The 14,673-nt window shown below is 47.9% G+C and overlaps 2 protein-coding genes across 7 annotated transcripts in view; both read right to left on the reverse strand.

The window, feature by feature from the left end:
- The window catches only part of STRIP2 (striatin interacting protein 2), a 67,432-nt gene extending 64,895 nt beyond the window's left edge, over positions 1-2,537 (reverse strand). The window contains exon 1 of the mRNA XM_048836776.2: positions 2,409-2,537. Coding sequence (XP_048692733.2) covers positions 2,409-2,522 — 114 coding nt within the window. The 5' untranslated portion in view covers positions 2,523-2,537. The remainder of the gene's footprint in view (positions 1-2,408) is intronic.
- A 7,969-nt stretch (positions 2,538-10,506) lies between these two features.
- Positions 10,507-14,673, reverse strand: part of AHCYL2 (adenosylhomocysteinase like 2) — a 215,161-nt gene continuing 210,994 nt past the window's right edge. For all 6 annotated transcript variants that reach the window (XM_048836778.2, XM_048836779.2, XM_048836780.2 and 3 more), the window contains one exon: positions 10,507-14,635. In XM_048836778.2, coding sequence (XP_048692735.2) covers positions 14,629-14,635 — 7 coding nt within the window. In that variant the 3' untranslated portion in view covers positions 10,507-14,628. The remainder of the gene's footprint in view (positions 14,636-14,673) is intronic.

Genomic DNA, 14,673 nt, shown 5'->3' on the forward strand with positions numbered 1-14,673 from the left:
CTCTCTCAATGCCCTCAATCAGCACAGGCTGAGTACAGTTCTACTGCTCTTTGCTCCTACAATAAGAACAACAACATTTCATTACACACACACCCCGCATTCCAGTGATTTGTAACCCAACCGCAGCCAAAATCTATCACTTGGGCAACACAGCTCTGTTTGCTGGATACCTAGTAGATTAGGTGTGAATGTAAACACAATCTGGTCCTGAAGCCTTTCCCCGCAGCCCCCAGCTCATCACTAGCTGTCAGGGAGAGCTCATTTAGACTTCGCTTACAAATCATCATTTGAAATTATTAGGTTGGCCAACATCACCGAAATGAATGCACTGACATTGTCATAAAAACCAACAGCTGTATAAGAAAGCTAGTCTATGTCCATACTTTTCAAATCTATTGTACTTTTTCAGATACACATATTTTATCATACACTGTATATGCTTTTAAAGTGTGTATTAATGTTTCAATTTCAATTCAAATTTGCCAACAGTCACTAAACAGGCAATACTGCATGTAACTAGTTCACAAAACTGGGGGGGGAGGGGTGTTGGGGAAATTCAGGGGGTGTGTGGGGAAATTCCTGGTGTCTCCATTTGCCATGCATCTATGGGGCTCCAGCCAAGTATTAAATAAATACTGCTAACAATCAAGGTAGGAATTAAGAATGGCCATACTGGGTCAGACCATATGCCCATCTAGCCCAGTATCCTGTCTTCCAACAGCGGCCAATGCCAGGTGCCCCAGAGGGAATGAACAGAACAGGGAATCATCAAATGATCCATCCCCTGTTGCTCATTCCCAGCTTCTGGCAAACAGAGCCTAGGGACACCATCCCTGCCCATCCTGGCTAATAGCCATTGATGGACCTATCCTCCATGAATGTCTCTAGTTCTTTTTTGAACCCTGTTATAGCCTTCGCCTTCACAACATCCTCTGGCAAGCAGTTCTACAGGTTGACTGTGCGTTGTGTGAAGAAATACTTCCTTTTGTTTGCTTTAAACCTGCTCCCTATTAATTTCATTTGGTGACCTCTAGTTCGTGTGTTATGAGAAAGAGTAAATAACACTCCCTTATTTACTTTCTCCACACCAGTCATGATTTTATAGACCTCTATCATATCCCCTCTTAGTCCTCTCTTTTTCAAGCTGAAAAGTCCCAGTCTTATTAATCTCTCCTCATACGGAAGCTATTCCAGACCCCAATCATTTTTGTTGACCTTTTCTGAACCTTTTCCAATATATCTTTTTTGAGATGGGGCGACCACATCTGCACACAGTATTCAAGCGGTGGGCGCACCATGGATTTATAGAGAGCCAACATGATATTTTCTGTCTCATTCTCTATCCCTTTCTTAATGAGTCCCAACATTCTGTTCCCCGTTTTGGCTGCGGCTGCCCATAGAGTGGCCGTTTCCAGAGAACTCGCCACAGTGACTCCAAGATCTCTTTCTTGAGTGGTAACAGCTAATTTAAACCCCAGCATTGTGTGTGTATAGCGGGGGTTGTGTTTTCTAATGTGCATTACTTTGCATTTAATTGCCCAACCGGAAGATACCCGGTATCCATCTAATCAGTATCCTCTCCCTGCCTGCCAGAATCAGATGCTTCAGAGGAAGGGGGAAGAAATCCCGTAATGAACAATTATGAAACAACCTGACGGTAATGGCAGTTTCCTAATCCCGGGCAGCTGGCTAGTTTCTCATGCTTCAGGAAATCAGCCGATTGGTGCAAATCGGGGATCTTAGTCTCCCTCTAGGTACAATATTGGACGGTTCCCCAAGGCACCCAGAAGCAGGCAGCCCTCAGGGGGACTGCACAAAGCCCGCGAGGAGACAAGCTGCCCTGCCTCTCCTGGCAAGGCACCAGGCGCAAGCCATGGCTGGAGGAGCGCACCTGAGCCGGCAGAAGACTGGTCCCACCAGCCTGGGAAAGCTCAAACCCCACCTCAGCCCCCTGCGCTCAGAGCCCAGCCCCGGCTCACTCTCCGCCCGGCTGGTGCTTCCATAACCGGGCCACCCAGGCTGGGGCCGGGCGCAGGAGCTGGCAGCGGAGCCGCGATACGCCCCAGGGACGTGCCCCGGGGGCCCTGCAAACCGGCCCCCGCTCAAACCACCGACCCACCCGCAACGTGGGCCCCCGCCGCGGCCGCCCGAGCCCCGCAGCCGCGCCCCCCGGCGCCTCCCCACGCCCGCCCCGCGCCGAGCACCGAGGCAGGCACCAGCCCCCGGGCGGACCGGGGGACCCGGGGGTCTCCCCCCGGGCGGCCGCGAGGCGAGGCGAGGCGAAGCGCAGCCGCGGGACCCGCCCCCCGCGGCCGGGGCAGCCCCTCTCCCCCCAGGGCGGGCAGGGGGGTCCCGCAGCCCGGGCCCTTTCCCCCACCCCCGGGCAGGGCGCCCCGGCCCCCGCTCACCTCGGACTCCTTCCGCTGGCTCCTGAACGGCTCCCGCCCCTTGGCCGCGGGCTGCAGCGGCCTCCCCTTGCCGGGCGCCCCGTCCCCGGGCCCGGCGCCGCCCGCCGCCTCCATGCGCCCCCTCTGCCCTGCCCGGGCCGGCACGTGCGGGCGCCGCCCCCGCCCCGCGCCGGGGTCTCGCCCCGCCCCCCCGCTGCCATTGGCTCGCTGCCCCGCGGGGGACACACCCCCCGGCGCTGATTGGAGCGGCTGCTGCGGGGGCGGGGTTGAGGGAGAGGGACGGCTGGGCTTACAGCTGGGGCCATGTGGGTTGGGGCTGCGGCCACCGGCCCCAGGCGAAGGGGGAGAAGCTCAGTGGTTTGAGCATTGGCCTGCCAAACCCAGGGTTGTGAGTTCAATCCTTGAGGGGGCCATTTAGGGATGGGGCAAAAATGGGGGCTTGGTCCTGCTTTGAGCAGGGGGTTGGACGAGGTGACCTCCTGAGGTCCCTTCCAACCCTGATAGTCTGTGAGTCTAAGGGGAGAGGCTGCTGACCCGGCTGGGATGGGGTGAAAGGCTGCAGGCCCCCATGGGAAAGTGGGGAGGCTGCTGGCCCTGGGGGCCAGGGAGGGAAGGCCTGTGGCTGGGAAGGGAAAGCAGGGGAAGAGACAGACAGGTCCTTTGCAGAGCAGGATCGGCTCAAAGGGCGGTGGTGGTGATGCACACCAGGGGATGGGTGAGTGGATGCAAAGCTTTAATCCAAGCCTGGAGACTCCCTTTCACAGCACTTTTCCTCTGAAAGGATCCCTGTGCTGCACTTTGTGAACCAGACAGACTCAGTCTGTTCCTTTACAGCAGCCGAGCTGCCTCCAGGGTGGAAGTTAAAAGCCAGAAGCTGAGCACACCAGGGGACAGAAGTGGATGAGCAGGAACTTTAATCCAAATGACAAAGGTGACCCTCCTCCTCTCATATAAACACAGAGCCCACAGGACCTCAGATTCTAAATTCTCAACAGGCCCCCTAAGAAACCTTACAGGACTCAATTTATCTTCCTGGCCTGCAGTCCATCCCAGCTTGGGTCAGCCCTTGACACTGATGGAGACTTTTGCTATGTCCTTGGGCACACCCTAGATTATAAAGCCAGAAGGGATCACCAGTTCATCTGACGTAACCGGCCTATCACCAGCCATTAAATTCCCCCCTAGTTACCACTCTGCTGAGCCCAGTAACTTTTGTTTGACTAATGCATCTTCCAGAAGGGCAGCCAGTCTTGATACGAAGACACCGAGAGATGGAGAACCCACCACTTGCCTAATCTCACCCCCCGCCCCAATTAAAATGTTGTGCCCCTCTTTCATTGCAAATGAAGCACTCTTCTAGACCCAAGGATCATACTAGCCCATTTTGTCACAACATCTCACTGAGAGCTCATATCCAGTTGCTTGTCCATTGTGACCCCTAAACCCTTGTCAGGGTCTCTGCTTTCCAGGGTACATTTTGAAGTGTGGCCCACATTCCTTGTTCCAAGATGCATAACTAAATTTGATGGTATTAAAATGCATTTTGCTCTGTATGAAAGCCCGTCCTCTTTTACCACTCAGCCAATCTTTGTGCCATCTGCAAATTTTATCAGCATTTACATTTACTTCCCTATCATTGCTGAAAACACTGAGTAGCATCAGGCCGAGGACTGATCCCTGCAAAACCCCACTAGAAACACCCCCATCTGATGATTCCCCATTGACAGCTACATCTGTTAGTTAGCCAGTTCTCACTCCGGGTAACGTGTGCCCTATTGATGTAGTGTGGAGTGCCAATTTTTTAATCAGAATGTCATGGGGTACTAAGTCAAACACCTTACAAAAGTCTTGAATGTTACATCTACGCAGTTACTGATGTCAACCAAACTTGTAGTCCCAAAGAGTTAAATCAGGTTTCTTTGACAAAACCTATTTTCCATAAAACCATGTTGACAGGCATTAATTATATTCCTTCTCATTCATTCTTTATCAATAGAGTCGTGTATTGGCATTTCCATTATTTTGCTCAGGATAGATGACAGGCTAACCAGCCTACAGTTACGCAGGTCATCTTCCTTATTCTTTTTGAATACTTGAATAAATCTTCTGGAATTTCCCTGGCATTCCAATACTTATCAAACATTAACACCAGCAGGCGAGAGATCGCCAGCTCTTTTTGGGTGCAAGTTGACCTGGGCCTGCTGATTTAAAAATGTTGATTACCAGTAGCTGTTGTCTAACATGATCCTCAGTTACTAATGGACTGAAACCATCATCCTCATATGAGATGAGCACAGCATCCTGCTTCTTTCCACTTAGAGAGCACTAATAGTTATTGAAGAAATATAAAATAGAAATAGGCTATTTAGTGAAGTCACTTTGTGGCTCTGTGCCTCAGTTTCCCCATCTGTAAAAGGCAACAACCCTTTCCTCACAGTGATGCAAAGCACTTTGGGAGCCTTGGAGGGAAAGTTCTGTAGAAGGAAAAGCAGGACTCGCTATTCCTCCGTGGCTGAGGAATGAGGATATTCAGGGTCATTATGTCACATTCTAGACCTTTTCAAGTCCCACCCAGTGTAATTATCGCTGTCAATTTATAACAATTCTGTATAAAAGTTGGCCCATTATTCCTTCTCATTAATTCTTTATCAATAGAGTCATGTATTGGCTTTTTGGGTGCAAATTGAAGGGGAGAAGTGCTTCCAGAATCAGAGGGGGGCATTTTGCACCCCCTTTTGCATTGGCAGAAATGACCACACAATATCCAAGGCAACTCCAAATGCAGCCCGGAGAGCTACAGCCCATCTCCACAAGCTATTGTCAGAATTGTTCTGCTTAAGAAACAACTGGCCCAACGCTGGTCCCAATTCTGCAGCTATTTCTGCACAGCCTGGCTCCAGTGACCGTTCAGAATTCTTTCCCCGCCCCAAGTGATCTCAGTGGGGCTCTGCACAGGTGCAGGGTTCCCCCTGAGCAGATAAGGGACCTGATCCTGCCCTAATGAGTCTTCCCGGGGTCAACCACTTCCTGTGCTTTGCCAAAATGAAATATTCTTCTATGGTTCAGCGAAAGGACAAAAACCCAGACCCCAACTCACTCAAACCTTCCATAGCTTCGTTTATTCCTGGGAAGGGACTAGCCCTGGGCCTTTATAGCTCAGCGCTGCTTGGGACTACATCACACTCACAAAGAAAAGGAGGAGTTGTGGCACCTTAGAGACTAACCAATTTATTTGAGCCTAAGCTTTCATGAGCTACAGCTCACTTCATCAGATGCATTGTGATGGGATGCATTGTGATGGGATGCATCTGACGAAGTGAGCTGTAGCTCACGAAAGCTTAGGCTCAAATAAATTGGTTAGTCTCTAAGGTGCCACAAGTCCTCCTGTTCTTTTTGCGAATACAGCCTAACACGGCTGCTACTCTGAAACCTGTCATCACACTCACGTTCATCATCCGTTTCCTATAGCTCAGCAGCAGCAGAATTAAACCCTTCCTTTCCCGTTAGCAAACCGCGTTGGTCAACATCTCTAAACCAACACATAGGTGGGGCTATCAGTTCCAGGCCACTGCAGTTACTCTGCCGCCCTTATCTGAATCAACCCTCAACAGCTGTGTGAAAAGAAACCCACAGGCAGGGATCAGCAAGTTTCAAATGGGATGAAGGGAGGAAGTGAAGGGAAGGGAGGGGGGCAGGGAGAGATGCTTAGAACGGAAGCAGCAACGGTCCCCAGGGCGGCTGGGTCACTGGCAGCTTGGTCTCACAGCACTGGGTGGAAGTAGGTAAGTCCTGCCATTAATATGGCCTTTTATCCTCTCCCCCAGAGAGCGGGGGCTTGATTCCAAAGAGCATCACAGCCAAGGAGTGCGACTGATGCTGGTATCTTTAGTTAACCTTAAAATGCTGCTCCTTCACCTTTGTCCAGCCTCCAACACACACATGATTTCTCAGTGTGGCCAGCCAGCTGGGAATCAACACAAAGAGTTGTTTCCAGTGATGTTCGGAATTTGTCAGCCATTGGAAAAGCCCATCTTGAGTCTGATGAAATGTTTCATTCCAGGCAGCTTCAAAGTAACTGTGCCGGTCACCTTCTAACCTTTAGCCCAGTGGTTAGAGCATATGCCTAGGATGTGGTAGACCCAGGTTTGAATCCTCCCTCTGGAGCAGGGACTTGACCTCTGATATCCCCCAAAGTCTGCTCTCAAGCTGTCTTGAGTCTCGTATAACTAAATAAGGATGCTATAGGCTGGTCCTTAAGGGAATCACCTGGCAGGTGGGAGATGGGGTTTAAAATCCCTCCTCTGAATCAGAGCATAAGGGGATGTCAACTTTGCAGAGCAAGTGCATGGTCTTCCCACCCACAGCGGGGCTGTACACTTCTCTATCTGACATTCATTCTAGTGATTTGTCACACAAAGGCAGTTTGGGACAGTGATGGGGAGATTTTCAACACTCCCACTTTTGCGGGTGGTAAAGCCACTAAGGACAGAAGGTTAAAATTATAGCGAGCCAGGTAATGGTTTGGGACTCAGGCCTCGTGGAGATGACAAGTGGCTGAAGAGGGTTTTCTATACACCTGAAACGAAGGGAATCTGGGGCTAGTTTTGGGTTCAGAGATAGCGGAAAGGCTCAACCCCTTCCAGAGACATAATGGAGTTCATTGGTAACTTAATCAGCAGCATGTAGGAAAGGAGACAGGGATCCCAGAACAAAATGCACACAACCGGTGGTAGGCGGGAGCATTTCACTGCACACCCCTTGCTGAGAGTCTGACACAGCAGCTGACTCTCACGGCCAATTGGCGACTTATGTAGGGAAGTGTACGAACACAATGGATAATGAACCTTTACCCAGCCAAGCAGACCCAGTGACTTCCACAGGAAGTGTAAGAACTGTGCATATGGGGAAGGGCTGCAGGAGTCGGTCCCCAGCTCTTCAAGCTGCCTGCCATTGCTCGTCTGCACAACACACAACATAGACTTGTATTGGGCACCATGGCCATCGGGGAGATAAGAGAATAAATCAACTCAGTGGAGTCCAGTGACACCAAGAAATGGGAAAGCAAAACTGACATGCAAAGATAAACTCAGAACCACCCTAGAGCCAGCAAAGAGCGTAATGTAACGGACTACAGCAACTGCATTGGATTAAGCATTGGAGCGTGGAGTCGTCTCCCCAGGGAAAATGGGGAAGGCCGCTGCTTGAGTTATTTTAAATTCGATTGCACAAAACACTGCAGAACGAAGTGTAACAGCTGGAGGGAACAATCATGCCATGTGTGGGGCCAGGGGAGAGGACTGACGAGGGGACTTACCAGACATAGGCTACTCTCTTATTAGATGCAGAGGTGGCTCTATGGAAGTGCAGACTGAAGAGAGGAATGGAGAGAAACACCTGGTGCCCATATTTCTATTCATTTTTTTAATAGCAAATATTTCAATTTTCAGTTTTTCTTCTTCTCAGGCAGCAAATATTCTGGTCTTTTCAGATCTAATTCTGCAGCATCGCTGGCAAGTTCCACCTTTGTGAGCCCTGTGTTTCTCTGGCTGCAAAGTGCATGGATGTGCAGCATCATGGCCACTGCATGAGTGGATCCCAGTCTTTTGCACAGTCTTGTTAATTATTCAGCTCATTTCTGTTATTTAGCCAGGTGATGGACGCTGGGAGTTAAGGGAAGAGAAAGCATAAGGGATGCCCATTGCTCCAGCTTGAGCAGTCACAGCAGAGAAGCTGGAGTCATTTAACACCAGCATGTCTACATGGAGCCTGCAAAGCTTTGCCTTCTGCCAGTGAATTAATTCTACTCCTTGGGCGATGCTGTCCCTTGATATGATCTCTAACAGCAGGTTGTGTGAATCCTGGAGGACTGGGGACCTCTAGGAGCAGATGGGAATTTAAAATGACCTGCTAAGTCCACTGTCTTTGGAGAGTTCTCTAGAGATGCTGACCTACTCAGACTTCAGCAGCAGCTGGGTATCACTTTCACCCCCACCCCCACCGTGTCACTTTCTGCCATCCATGCATCTGCCATCCCTGCTACACTTGGAGGAGGACTGGTCAGCTTAGCTCCTGCTGTTTAGATGAAACGTGCTCAGAAAAGACAAAGAACCAGACCTGCCCAATGCATCATGGAGGGACAGTCTTGATGGGAAGTGCCACCATGCAAGTTCTCAAGAAGTTATGGGCTCTCTCCCCCTGCGGTCTCCATGTTACTTCTGAAAGGCTTCCACAAGGGCCTGGCCTCCTTCTTCCATATACTTCTCACCAGCCAGAACTGCAGATTCAGAGCAGTGTAACTACATTACTGCTAGGTTACAAGGTTTCTTGATGCTCAATAAAGGAGCATCCCCAAATCAATTATCCAGTGGCCTCATCACACTCTGTTCCACTCCGCAGCTTTCAGCCAGGAGTGATCTGATTTTGTGTTTTAAAATGGCCATTGGTTTATTCTGTTCATCTTGGAAGAAATGTCATCCTTTTAAATCTGTATTTTCCTGGTGTCTTTCTGGGTCTTGTGTAAACACGGATTGTTTTGCAAAAGGGCTGGGAAGGGAGGTGAGAGAATGGGAGCAAAACAAGATAATGGTTTTTTTTCAGACACAATTTAGCTTGTTTTCACCAAGGACAGATCAGGAACAGGAGACAACCCAAGAAACCTACAACCAAAACAGTTTCCAGCTGCACTCAGACAGCTTCTCCACAGAATAATTGCAATCACTCCACAAAACACAGAGGGGATGGGAAGTTTAGTAGCCAGAACCCTCTCTCACAGGCCATCTCTGCAGAGACAGTTGCAGGCTGCTATATTGTACGGAGGGGTGGAAGCATGTCCAGAATTAAGGTTGCAATCAACCTTAATTCAGTATAAAACGACTGTAACTTTGGCTTGGAGAATTGGTTTGGCCTGAGAATTGTCAGATCCACCCTGATGGCAAAGGAGAATATTTCTACAAATCTTGAAGAAAATCTGCCCATCTGATTTTGAGTTACAAGGACACTAAGATTTCCCTGATTTGAATTGTGTCGTTTTCCTATTAAATGACAATATTCTCCAGAAAAAGCAAGATGACTACTACAAAAATGGTCAATTTTACTCTTCTGCAGCTCTCCTAGTGCAGGTGACCCACAGCACTCACTGCTCCCCCAGTCCTGGGACAATAGCCCCCAATACATTCTTTAAAACAATGAACCACCAAGGCACCAATGTGGCCTTACTCTATGGATATCTCCAGACTGGCTGCTGCTACCCCACATTGTTTGTGATTATGAGAAGATGAAGGTATCTAATTTAGATAGCAAGCTCCTTGGAGCAGGTAGCCGTTGTTTTCATTTGCAAAGCCCCCTTCACACCGATGGTGCTGTCTACACTGAAGAGATGGCATTATGGGATCAGTGCACCCAGGGAGGAAAGGAAGGAGGGATATAGATGGGGCTGCTCCAAGTCAAGGCAGATCCTCTGTCAGAATCAGTCTGGAGGGCAAGTCCATGCACTGGGTAGAGGATGGAGTTGGCTGTGTAACACCTGGAGCAGAGGAATCGGGCTGGAAGGAGGAGAAGTGTGTGAAGAAATGAAAACCTGGGAGGAAGAATGTGACTGGAAACCTGATCCTGCTAAGCAGGGAGAGGAATCTGCCATTTCCAGCAGCGGAAGTTTTTATAAATCCACCAGTCCTGGCACTACAATATGTGGCTAGCGGATGGCTTCAACCCTTGGCAGAGGCAAGAGTGAACGGACCGTATACACTGAGGAATACGTGGACCGGGACAATAGCTTAAGAAACAGATCAGATGAATGGGTTAGTCTCTAAGGTGCCACAAGTCCTCCTGTTCTTTTTGCGGATTCAGACTCACACGGCTGCTCCTCTGAGGCTAGAAGAGAACGTTAGTGGCCAACACAGTCATTACAACTATTGGTGGGGTCCTGGCTGGCAGCTTGTTGCGTGACAAAGAGCAAATGGAACCTTCAGAGACAGCGACAGGCCCATTTTGGTACCTGGCTGTCACAAAAGCCGAGAGGTTCATAACCTTCCTTGCAACATACCATCCTGTTTCCAACCACTTCCAGGGCCTGCCACATGAACACACTGCAGAGGCCAACTGAATTTTGCAACGTTTTATTTGTGTTTTGAGATTACAGAGTCTTTATTGCTGATCTAATACAATCACTCAGACATTAATATTTAAAACATCCTTTTGAAAATGTTATAGTCTTAGTTTTTACTTCCTTACTGCAGAATTATGACAAATGATTGGGTTTCTTTTCCTGGCTTCTAAAGTTCAGAACAAAATTATTTTCCTTGTAAGATTTTGCTGGTGTCGCCTATCTCCTTTTTCTAATATTTAAAAAAAATTGTTACATTTAAAAAGATCTGTTACACTAAATTTAGAGATGATCACGGAGTATGATTCCAGATTGATTAGGAAAAGCCAAGCAAGCAAAAAAGCTTACGAAAAGGCATAGCAACATGGAGAAAATCTGTAAAAGATCAGAGGGTTTTTGAAAAAAGCCATTCAGAATGATTTTTTCTTCTTCTTATAGCTACACTGAAGATAAAATGAGCTTAAAATCAGCACAAACAAATTCACTGATGAGGACAGCACCACTACACGCTACACTAGTGACAGACTTGGAATAGGTAAGCGACCCTTCTGCGCTGCACCGTCGGGTCACCTGACGGAACGGTTATTGTCCTGGGGCCAGATTCAGCCTGATTTCTGACCCCATTTTTCCAAAGGGTGCCTGGATGAACATGTGACCCATAGCGGCATTTCCTAGGTGGCTTCGCTCCAGAACACAGAGACAGGCTAATGTTGTCACCTTCCCCATAAAATAAAAGAGACGAGAAGGCTGGTAGCACCACTGTGCTGGTCTGGTTTTCCCAGGGAAAACTACGAACTGTTTCCACACATTAAACTAGGGGGTGCCCGAATGATGCCCAACAGCACTGGCCACTTGGAACTGATTACAATGCTCCATTTCTGTAAAGCACAGGGACTACACCTCCCAGCTTGCAATGCTCCAGCTTGATCTGAGCAGAAATCCATGCAGGGGCCTGCAGTCTCTGAGGCTGCACCTCCACCTAAAGGGAAAGAGTGGTCATGGGCCACACTTTGGGGTGCTCTGGTCTCCCAGTCCCTCCCCCAGACAGGCAAGTGAGGAGCCCAGTTCATGTTAAGCAATGACTGTCTCTGTCTGCACAGTGCATTCCCAGCCACGCCACCTCACTTCTGCACAGCTAACTCTGTAAAAAGTGCACAAGTCTTGACTCAACTGTCTCTAGCAAATAAAGAGAGAAGGAACTTCCTTGTGTTCGTCAGTTTGGAACATTTGCACCCACTCTGTTCCAGCTCATTGACAGGAGTGTGCATGGGAAAAACCTCCCCAAAAGGATGGTGTCCTAAGATACCCTTAGCTAAGGCTGCACTTCGCTATCAGATTTCAAACCAGCATCATGGTGCTAGCCTGGGAACTCCCAGTAAGTGTACAGCAACTGCATGAATACTGTACTGCTCCCTATATGACTGAACTCAGGTCACAGAGGCGAGATGCAGGCTCACAGAGACAGTACAGCCTGGGCTGACGCCAAGCATTTGTCTAACAAGCAGTTTCACATGCCAGGCGTAACCACGTGAGATAAAGAACAGATTGATGTGTTGGATGCATCGTCATACATGGACACTGATACCACAATAGATCCAAGGGAGGAGGAGAAGATAATGTTCCCAATTAAATCAAAGACCCGTGTTGCCCATCCCCCAACTCCCGGCTGCTGGGAAATGGTTCTGTGACTGGTTTAGTACACAGAAGAGAAAAGCCTCTCTTTAAGAAACTCTTTCCCCTTTATCCTTGGCCATTTGTGCAGCCCATGTATGCCAAGATCTTGAAGAGCTCCATGGGTGGACACATTCCTGGGGCTTTTGCCCAGAAAAAGGCCCCATTCAGACAGTGCAATCTACAAGTGAAATCCTGGCCCTTCTGAAGTCAAAAGGGAGCTTTGCCATTGAGTTCCATGGGCCTGGATTTCACCCCACACGTCTACAAACAACGAAAGTGACTCCAGGATAAAGCTGGGTCACTGCAGAATAAAATAACTCAAACAATATAAGTAATAAAAGTAATACACCCGACTGGCATCTTAACAATAATTCAGTGGTCTCTTCTGAAAATCTCAGGACCTGAATAAAATCAACCAAGAGTTGAAGATCAATTGATACATGACTGGGGATCATTCTATGATGCCTCCCTCAGACACAGCCTCATAAAACCTCCAACAGCTTACCTACAACTTTCTACCTAGGGCTCCATCCCTTTGGAGATTGAAAATTGGATTAAACAGCATACTAGAAAATTTGCTTTAAGAAACAACTGTGACATTGGACAAACTGACCCAGGAGGCAGTCTTCATCTCTAATTTTGATGATTCTGTGACTTGCCTGTAGACCACAATTTCTGTCTTTTGTGTGTGAGAACACAATGCCACAAAGACACCTCTCCCATTCATAATGGCCAAGGATTCAGAGAGGGCAAAAAACAAGGATCTTCACTTGATCAGGTGCCAGGGTGGTGAGCATGGTATATAAAAGCCTAGGCTGATAGGTCAATGCTTCACGTGGAAGTCTGGTAAATACCACTTGAAGTAATTTTAAAAAAGAAACATGTCTTCAGTGACTCTGGGGAGATATGGCAACCTTAAAAATTACCTTGACACGCATGTCTGTGTTGTATGCAGGATCCAGACAGGACATCCTGGGCTAAAACAAGTAACAAGCATGTTTATCTTCCATCATTTCTGACTAATACAGCAAGACTTGACAAGATACTAATGTGACAGTGATTCTGAACTCTACTTATAACATCTAGATCTCAGGAGAGAGCATACTCTATGGGATAATTACTGGCGCTTATTCATTTGTTCAGTGAATGAATTCTAGGGACCCTTATTTGGATTTATATTTGAAAATAAGACTTGAACAGCTCCGGCACTGGGAGTCTGGGAAACATTTCCCAGAAACAGGTGCTTTTATACACAGAAGTCACTTCCAGAAAGGACTGAAATACCAGTTGGAGAACGACTGTGTCAAGAACGGTCCTCAGAACTGATCAGTTTTACTGCTTCATTCTGCAGCAGTGCGAACAACAAGCTTCTGAGTGTCATCTCGAAGAGCTACCTTGAAATGTAAGCAGCATTTGTCGGCAAAGTCACAAGGCTGTTCCACGAGCATGAGCACAAAATTCCACACAACTGCTCCATGAGAAATATAGCTTTGGTTGAATTGAAAAACGTTGGCACTCATCAAAAACTGCAGAAAAAGACTGCAAAGTTGCTGAAGAATGGTGTGTAATTGGGTCTTAGTCCACTGGTGTGAACCGTGCAGCGTTCATCACTGACTGCGTTAGAGCAGGTGCATCTCTGCCTCATGGGCTCCTAACTCAGGCTGTGGGGTGTCCCCAGCTGATGCTATAAACTGGACTCTTGGTTACAGCTTCCCACAGTGCAAAGGCAAAGTTCATTTTGGCTTGTTGCCAAAGCCTGTCCTTGCACAATAATCAGAATTAGAGAGTTTCCCCCAGTGGCTGCTGGTAAGATTTAGTGTTTCACTGCTAAGATAGCACCAGTCTCGTCAGCAATGTCTAGAGCAAACAGGCTTGTGCTAGTTTCATTTTAAAATGGCATGGAAACAAAATAACAGAGTGTTCTACCCTGCAAACTGACAGACAGTTCTGGGGACTGCCTCAGATTCTGCTTCCATGTAAGAAATGTTAAGGTACAAAGGAAATGTGCAACCTTGAAATTAAGTTCCTAGACATTAAGGTACTAAAGTAACGTGCAAGCTTGAAGTCTGATCTCAAATCTTGCCTCATGCATTGTCCTCCATCCCCTGTATATTAGAATAGACATACAGCGATAATGGATTACTTGAAGCTAACGGATACTTTGCAACAAAATAATTCAGCCAGATTCTTCTTTCCTCCCCTTGCTTCCCGCTCCCCCAAAAACAAAAACCAACTGTCTCACAGTCCCCTGGCAGTAAAAAACACCATCGGCAGAGGCCGCACGTACAGTGCTCTAGTTTAATAAATAAATAACCTAACACACTGTCTACTATGTGAGCAAGTCCAGCTCTGATTTAAGAAGCTTGTACTATGTCATCCTGTACAATAGTTGAGAAAAGGCTTGGATTCTTGTTCCTTACTTCTTAAGGTTACAGCTGCAGAAACTTAATACCTGAAAAAAGAAGAGAAATAGTGTTCTCAGTTAGTGGT

This window comes from Caretta caretta, chromosome 1 (assembly GCF_965140235.1).
Source record: "Caretta caretta isolate rCarCar2 chromosome 1, rCarCar1.hap1, whole genome shotgun sequence".
NCBI classification, from domain to species: domain Eukaryota; kingdom Metazoa; phylum Chordata; order Testudines; family Cheloniidae; genus Caretta; species Caretta caretta.